Here is a 7886-nt window from a genome sequence, read left to right on the forward strand (position 1 = left end):
TGGCATACTATAGATTGTACATGGGTGAGCTGCCAGTGGTGTTGCTGAAGACTGGGCCAGCCAATCAAGGTCGAGGAGTCCCGTACATGCAATCTCCACCGAATAATGGCAGGAGTTGAGAATGGTCTCGCATCGTATATACTGTGACAGGCGAGTTGCCGTAATCAAACATGTCGGTGCAGGCCTTCTCCATGGGGCTTGGTTTCAGTATGTCATAGAAATCACAAACGGCGCTACTGATCGCCGGGGTTAGGCCTTCATGGGGACGATGGAGAATGAATGTTCCGCGGAGTTGAGCAAGCCCGTCTCAGAGTTGTTGAGGCATCATGGCGTGATTCTGTTACGAGAGACAATGCAATAAGGAGTCGTAAGAGAACCACGAACGAGGCGACTTTTGGAGAAGAGGGGGACACGAGTCAGAACTGCTGCGGAGATGCAAACCGCCCGGTCGGCGCGTTGGGTGGGGGGGAAAAAAGATTAATGAAAATTAGGATAAGGATAAGGATCAGGACAAGAAATGCAAAGTCGAATAAGCATAACAAGGCGCTTTATGCATAATAATCGAGGGGATGTGGTTGGATGGCCGAGGTACGATCTGCCGGCACAGTGAGCCGATCGAGAGCTGGATCGTCGCCGAGAAGAGCTTTTTTTTTCAACGCTATCCTGTCTTGTTTCCAATAAGAATGACAGAGTGGCAGGTTACTCGACGGACTTCATCCGAGGCAAGACCGGTGACCCAAAAGGTGCTCGTATCCCCATGGTGTGCCCTGAAAAAGTGGGGTTAGTTTTCCTGAGTGGCTGGAACCAGGGGCTTGTTTATGCTTACTGTGGGTTTCTCGGTGTTAGGAGCGAGAAGATGCCGTGGCAAAGAGAAGCTCCCCCGGCATGCCGAAGCCGAAAAAATGCCCAGGACGGTCGGGGTATTCGGAGAAGCCGACTTATGCCAAACCCATCGTAGCCGGTGTTTCCCCGGGGGGTTTTAGAGGCTGCGAGATGAGGCGGACGTTGCTTGCTAGTCGATCTCATCCCGCCCCAAACGTGAGTGAGGCCAACTGGACAGGCCCACGTGGCACCAAAGGGAGAGACACCACAAAAGAGATATCATAATGCAAAATAATAGAAATAAGAGATATAATAACAGGAAATGACATGGTGTGACGTATAACGGAAACATATGAAGATCGTGCCATCGGAACAGACGACTTCTTGGGCTTGGTCCCCGCTCGCTAGACTGAATCTCCGTCCCCAAAGAAGAAAGTGATCAGGTGAGGCGATGGAGGGTCCCCAAAGCAAGGAAAATTACCCCTCCTTGACAGAACTATGTGTGATCTATGGTGGAGAGAGTGAGTTAGGCGTAAGAAACAAGTAAAAAGAGTGTGGAGATTACATGAGGGGCAGTATGCGGTGTAGAAGGAAGGCAGTATACTTTGGTGGGGATGCATCATCCATAGAAGGAAGATAGACAAAAGAGCGAGGTCACACCAGAAGGAAACAGAAGGAAAAAGGAAAGACTAGAAAGGAAAGAAGGAGTATCGATAGGCCACACTAGCCATCTAAGCATCAAAAAAGAATGTGATGAAGATGAAGATGATGAAGATGAAGGTGATGATGATGGTTCAAAAGAGTGTATGATGAGCTGATGAGCAGTCAGATCGATGCTTGAGACCCTGCTGAGTATGGAGAGGAGGGGAGAATGCGAAGGAGAGATTTGGAGGGAGAAGGAAGGGCCTTTTATACCTGAGAATCATCAGTCATCAGAGCCTGGATCATCGTTCACAGTCCAGTGCCTCCGTTCACTCTATACAAGGGAATCAGGGAGGAGATCGTGGAATGAGGGCTTCAAACCGTGGAATGAGGCCCTGATCGTGGAATGAGTGCCTCACAGCGTTACGCTGAACACCAGGATTCACATATTTTCGCGGAATGGAGGCATCTCCGCCCTGATTAGGAAGTGGAGATGGTGAACGGTCGAGGAGTGTGAACGGAGAAAAGAGTGAACGGGACGATGCGACAGATACCATTCCACGGAGTCTCTCGTAATGACCATCACACTACCAGGACAGTCCGTATTGTGTAGCAAGAAGGGATCGGATTACTGTTCACGTAGCATAACGCAGGCCATTGCGAGCTGTTTACCCTAGGGAACTTCCGATGGAGTCACACATAAGATACGGGAATTGTAGGACATGGAAAAGTCTAATTCTATATCTATGATGTATCCCAAACGCCTGTGTAGCTAGAACAACAATCCAAAAGGCGTCGTAGAAAGGCTGACACAAAGAATGAGCGCTCAATAGTGTATGCATATAATCGTTCACCAGAATTCACCGCTAGAGATGCAAGAACATTGAAACCCAAAAGATGCTGAGGCTAAATATGAGAGAAATAGAAAAAAAGGAAACACGGCGGTGTGAGAGATCATTCAGACACATCCTCATCTTGACCCGGCCACATGATGTCCTTGCGGATAACGGCCCGGATGGCGCTAACCAAGACAAAGATAAACATGATGATGACACAGAGAGACATGGCGGTGGCCACGCCCTTGACGCCTGGGCTCTCAAACATGTTGGCCAGGGTGATGGTGGCAAGGGTGAAACCCGTGTTGGGGAAGACCATAGCGAACCAGTTGAGGTGGAAACCCTTCGGCGGGGATCGGACGACAGCAACAACCGCAATGCAGAAAAACCAGAAACTCAGGGCCCAAAGGAAGATGGCCGCACTGACAGCGAGGAACAGCATGACGCGTCCGTCAATAACAGCATGGGGATCACCGACGATCTGGAAATCATCAGGCAACGCCTTAGCCATACCAACCAAAGCGAGGGCAGTAAAGGCAGGTGGGCCAACACAGATGAACATGCCAGGCCTGTGTTCGGGGGAAGGCAAGCCGACCTCCATCAGTCGTCCGATGTAGTGGGCGTACATCATGAAACTGATCGAGAAACCAAGTCCCTGGAAGGTAATGCCAGCTATGATGATAGGGATACCGTCACTGGCTGGCTGGCCGCTTCCGATAACAGACGCGATGGTACCACTAAGCATGACAGGGAAGGCAGGCAAAATCCACGAAGGCATCATGGTGTGCAACTCGTATTTATGGGTGGCAAAGACAAAAGAGTACTGACCGACGGCGGTGATCATGGTACAGCCACAGTAGATCCAGAAGAGGACTTGGAGACACTTGGTAAATTTCTCGTTCGCGTCATCACCGAAGCACTTGTACAATCCAGTGATCATGGTTGCAATGGAAAGCCAGAAGGTCGGGAAGAAGAGACCTTCACGGTCATGACCGAGAGACTCCCACATATTCTTATGCAGGATGAATCTGATGGCCATGAGAGAAGTGACGATGACGAAGAATGCAAGGTTGAGACAGTAGACTACCCGGGCAATGTCCTTCAAGCCCTTGAAGTCATGAGGCTGGTTGACAATAAGGAGGGCCAACCCGCCGCAGCTCATGGTCAAGGTGTACCAGGCCCAGGTAAAATGGCGTAAACGTTCGCGGATCCCCACTGGACCTGGCTTCTCGAATGTATGGTTGACGCCTATTTCGGCTTCGTGATTGACAGATATTCCGGAATCATGGTTGGCATGTTTCTTGGTCTCATGGTGGAAGGTTTCCAGATCCGAACCAGACGAGCCAGGGAGGCTCGTTTCAACGTTCATAGTGCTGATCGACTATGGTCTATACGGTGATGTATAAGATATGAGGTGAAGGAATAAAAGATAGAGATAGAGAGAAGAGGTGTGAAGCAATGTAACCGATGGGGAGCAACAGCCACCGGCTTCCCTGCTCGTGAACCGTAGGAGGATATCAAGAAGTAGATAATGTCTGGTTCAAGTGCCTCGAAAGGAATGAGCCAGCCTTTTAACCAGGGAGGGGTGACCAGGCCTTAGCAAGCTGAGCGGACCCGTACTACTATTGTACACCGGGGGCCCACAGCGAAACAGCACGGAAAAACGTTTTGGGATACGGAGAACTGAATTGATAATTGTGGAGTGGATATGGAAAAAAAATTTCTGGTAAGACAGAGTGTTTGCTCAGGTAATGCAATGGCTTCTGGAAGAACCAATTGTTTCACGAGCTCGACTACCAGCGATGCATTGCACCTCCAACAGGACATTCCACAGGTCATATAAAACTACGCATCAACCCCTATGCTTTGGGGCTACAGTAAGGCAGTGCTTCTTGGGCTGCCAGAAAGATCGACCTTCAAGTGTCAACGCAGCATGGCCAAGAGCATAACAGCCGACCTGCAGGGGCATGGCAATATTGGTTGGCTCACCAGGCGAAGAACATCACAGTCTAGACTTCAGATAATCAGCATCGCGGGGCCCAATATCTAGGCGTATGTAATATCCCTCTTAGGTCAGGAGGATTAGGAAGCATAACAAAGGGGGGGCCATCATATTGCCAAGGCGGACAGGGATCCACGGGCACTCAGTCGAAGCATCATAGGAGGCGAAGGTTGAACCTGATGGCTAGGGGAGCTGATGGTTCATGATCCTCAACCTTCCAGAGACTCTCTTCCGCCAAGCCATGCGAGGTTATGGTTCTGCATCAGTGGGTCGGTATGCATAGACAACGTCAACTGGCAGGCAAGCCAGTTCTGAGTAGAAGAATTGATGGTATGCGCCACGCACTGTGTTATTATTATCACAGAATTTTACCCGTTTTGAAGGGTTGGGGTCCGGAAATTCCCCGAGCGCGCGGACGTGACCATTGCCAGCATTTGTCACCGCAGAATCGCTGCCACATCAGGGACCACAGGTCTGAATCGGCCAAGAGACCTGTATAACTTCGTCTCAATTTTGAACTGCTGGTGGTGATTCTGAGTTTGATGAGGTTGCTATCGGGGAAAAAAAAACTGAATTTTTGAGGTTTTGATTTTTTGCCCCTGGATCCATCCCGAAACCTTTTCGGCCCATTGTGAGAGTTACGACATGGGCCGCGACGGAGCGGCAAAAGGAGTGGCCAAACGGGAGGCAGTCGATGCTAAGCCCTGTTCGGACCGAGGATTAGGCACGGGAGACAGAGCCAGGGAGGTACGAGACGAGAAACAGCAGCAGTAGCAGGAGCAGGAGCAGTAGCAGGAGAACCAGAGATAGTACACTTACTCAGTCGGGAGACAGTCCCAAAGACAAGGTTGGAGCTGGGAAAGTGGAACTCGATGGACGCCATCCGGGCCAATCAAGCGGGCAAACAAGTTGTAGTGCGCATCCAGGAATCTTCAACGTGCGCTGATTTCTCCAACCTGTTTCGCTCCCCAGACGAGCGATGGCCAAGAGGGGGATCGACAACGCACCATGGCATCTCCGCTGCCAAGTAGAGGTGGCTATAAAATGCCCAGAATATGGGAGAGGGAAGCGAGCAGGAAGGTTTTGCCAATACTATTAAGACTGCGGATGTGATTCTTGGGAAGAACTAAAGACGACCGCAACCCAAAGAATGCGATGGAGAGGGGGGAGGATCGGAAGTGGGCCCTGATCCATGCGGGTGACCCATGGATGGCAACAATGTAAAAAACCGGCCCATATACGCATAAACTGAGATCACCGGTGAGAGCAATAACTGAGCCATTCGCGATGGGGGGGACAGACAGACAATTGGGAAGGAGAGGAAATGAAGTTTGTGGGAGAGTGAAATTTGGGCGGCGGAGGAAGACGGAAAAGCCTCAGAGGAAATCCTGGCTGGGCATCCTTGGCACGACTTTCCTCCGGAACGTTTACAAGATGGACCAGATAATCCAGACAGTCCAGATAGTCCAGATAGATTAGACGGTTAGAGATAGAACTGATCTTCTTCTTCCTCCTTCCCAAACTCAATCCCGATCCTCCCTTCCGTCTCTTGGATGCTCTTGGCCGGATCGCCGCCAAGCATGGCTCAGCCATCTATCAAGATACCTGAGACTCGATAGATCGTTGATGAGACTATCTCGGCGTTCTTGTCCGCTGGCGATCCCCTTCTTGTCGCCTAATCCTCGAGTCGTGATTCCATACTGTGACTGACGCCCTTATCTCCTCGCCTACTTCCTGGTCCTCCGGAGGTCCCTGGGAAATGTGATTGCCTACAATATGCCAAGCCAGTGGCGATGCACTTCCTCATTTACCCCCTGGAGTGACGAGAGATGGAGCGCGAGTTGGATGGCCGCTATCTACTAGGATTCCGTCAAGGCGACGACATCGGCTGCAGATGGTGTCCAACGCCCAGCTCTTCACGGCAACCCGGTCGGCTTCTGGACCCCTGCAGATGGACTATGGCCTGCAGTGACACGGCTTGAATTAGAAAAACCTAATCCATTTTATAATAGGGAAAGTAAGACGAACGCTGTCCTCTGCAAGACACAGGTCAAATCTTAGGCAGACGAAGAATCTGGAACTCGCTTCGCGCGGCTTGGATCATCATGCAGAAACGCTAAACATGCACATGCAACCTGTCCCAAGACAATAAAATACGCTATCAGGATACCTCATTGCGACGCAAACTCAAGATGCATTTGTTATTACGCATCCACGATGGAACCAGGGTAAATCATAGCAAATAATCATTCAACATCATATACACAAAAGGAAATTCGTTGTTGGCAGTGGGAACGATGAGCGCACAAATTTTGAAACAGACTCCATACACTTATCATTCATCCCTTACGCCAGGTCATGCATCTCATGCCATCTGTCGTGCGTTGTTTCTTCTGTGGGTCGTGCGTATCTGGATATACATGTAGGGAGGATGGATTGGAGTTTTCTTGAAAGAATCGTATCGAGGAAAAGAAAAGGGGAAACGAGTGGAGAGATCAGACGCAATGGAAAGGACATTCACATCATCATCCGATACACCAGGTCCGAAGCAAGCTCGGTGGTGGTGTCCAGCAAGGCACGGAAGCCCCGCGCTGAAGGCTTCAATGGCTTGCTCGACGGATCTACTGGCGGAGAGTAGGCCGCCAAATCGCGCACCTTGCAGGCAGCAAAGTGCACGACCAGCTTCCGTAGCTCGTTGTCCCGCAGCTGTGTAGCGGACGTGGGGGTGATCGGCTCCAGGCGAGTAGTCTTGGTGTACGTGTAATGCAGGAGATCAAGGACCTTTCTGGCCTTGGTGGTGTTGAGGCTGTGCTGCTCCTCGTCCTCATTCTCGATGCTCGATTCCGCGAATCCCAGGTACAGCAGGTCGCGATGGAGCTTGCGAAGACAGAGCTGGGCCAGCGCAGGGATCAGGTATCGGGTTGCAAAGACGTACAGCTTGGCATGGAAGACCAGGTATGGCAGCTCAAACGGGGACCGGGCAGACATGACACTTGGAGGCCTCGTCACGGAGCAAGAGCGGGGGTCGACGTAGTCGATGGCTGAGAACTCATCCCAGAGACTGGTTCCTTTCTCATTCATCCGGGAGTACTGCTGCCTGGCGAAAGAGGTGTCGATCATCGGACCCGTCTGTCGTCTGGTCGTGGCCCCCGGGTGCTCTTTGGACTCTTCACTCTCCTTCTGCTGTGTCTCTTCCTTCTGTTCGTTGTTGTCCTGTTTGCCAGGAACGTCTGCCCCCTCTTCTGGAAGCGTAGGCGCAGTGTGCTCCCAGCTTTCGGTAGGCGATGATGTCGCTACCGCAGTTTCAGCTGGCTCCGCAGCAGGAAGTGCCTCTACGGTCTCAGGAGCTGGGGTGGCATCCTCAGACACTGCGTTGGCTTCAGAAGCAGGATTGGCGGCTTCCTCTTCCGGCTTCGAGTTCTGGGGAGGTGGCGTGGATGGAGGAGTCAGGTTGGGCGCGGCCTCCTCTGCAGCACCTCCCTTCTTCTTTTTCTTGTCCTTCTTGTTCTTTTTACCTTTCTTTCCCTTGGATGTATCATCCCCAATGGCGTCCCATCCATCGCCATCATTCTGCTCTGCAGCGG

At 51.3% G+C, this 7886-nt stretch overlaps 6 protein-coding genes across 6 annotated transcripts; 4 read left to right on the forward strand and 2 right to left on the reverse strand.

The window, feature by feature from the left end:
- Positions 1–268: 268 nt before the first annotated feature.
- Positions 269–1107, forward strand: An16g08310 (hypothetical protein; the record flags this gene model as incomplete). The annotated part of the gene is made up of 5 exons (XM_059745336.1): positions 269–315; positions 406–460; positions 567–606; positions 699–760; positions 847–1107. 5 exons carry the CDS (start codon positions 269–271, stop codon positions 1105–1107), a joined length of 465 nt encoding a protein of 154 aa, XP_059599558.1.
- Positions 1108–1273: 166 nt separating this feature from the next.
- On the forward strand, positions 1274–2040 carry An16g08320 (hypothetical protein; the record flags this gene model as incomplete). The annotated part of the gene is made up of 4 exons (XM_059745337.1): positions 1274–1354; positions 1452–1602; positions 1648–1846; positions 1953–2040. The coding sequence occupies 4 exons, from the start codon at positions 1274–1276 to the stop codon at positions 2038–2040; spliced, it is 519 nt and encodes a 172-aa protein (XP_059599559.1).
- A 378-nt stretch (positions 2041–2418) lies between these two features.
- Positions 2419–3669, reverse strand: An16g08330 (uncharacterized protein; the record flags this gene model as incomplete). Its single annotated transcript, XM_001398094.1, has 1 exon — positions 2419–3669. The coding sequence occupies one exon, from the start codon at positions 3667–3669 to the stop codon at positions 2419–2421; it is 1251 nt and encodes a 416-aa protein (XP_001398131.1).
- A 387-nt stretch (positions 3670–4056) lies between these two features.
- Positions 4057–5248, forward strand: An16g08340 (hypothetical protein; the record flags this gene model as incomplete). Its single annotated transcript, XM_059745338.1, has 7 exons — positions 4057–4134; positions 4183–4279; positions 4378–4500; positions 4586–4610; positions 4686–4796; positions 4941–5049; positions 5126–5248. 7 exons carry the CDS (start codon positions 4057–4059, stop codon positions 5246–5248), a joined length of 666 nt encoding a protein of 221 aa, XP_059599560.1.
- A 33-nt stretch (positions 5249–5281) lies between these two features.
- On the forward strand, positions 5282–5789 carry An16g08350 (hypothetical protein; the record flags this gene model as incomplete). The annotated part of the gene is made up of 3 exons (XM_059745339.1): positions 5282–5382; positions 5427–5522; positions 5645–5789. 3 exons carry the CDS (start codon positions 5282–5284, stop codon positions 5787–5789), a joined length of 342 nt encoding a protein of 113 aa, XP_059599561.1.
- Positions 5790–6819: 1030 nt separating this feature from the next.
- On the reverse strand, positions 6820–7875 carry An16g08360 (uncharacterized protein; the record flags this gene model as incomplete). Its single annotated transcript, XM_001398097.3, has 1 exon — positions 6820–7875. A coding segment is annotated over one exon (1056 nt), but the record flags the coding sequence as incomplete, so codon positions are not given.
- Between the last annotated feature and the right edge of the window lie 11 nt (positions 7876–7886).

This window comes from Aspergillus niger, assembly GCF_000002855.4.
Source record: "Aspergillus niger supercontig An16".
Lineage (NCBI taxonomy): Eukaryota > Fungi > Ascomycota > Eurotiomycetes > Eurotiales > Aspergillaceae > Aspergillus > Aspergillus niger.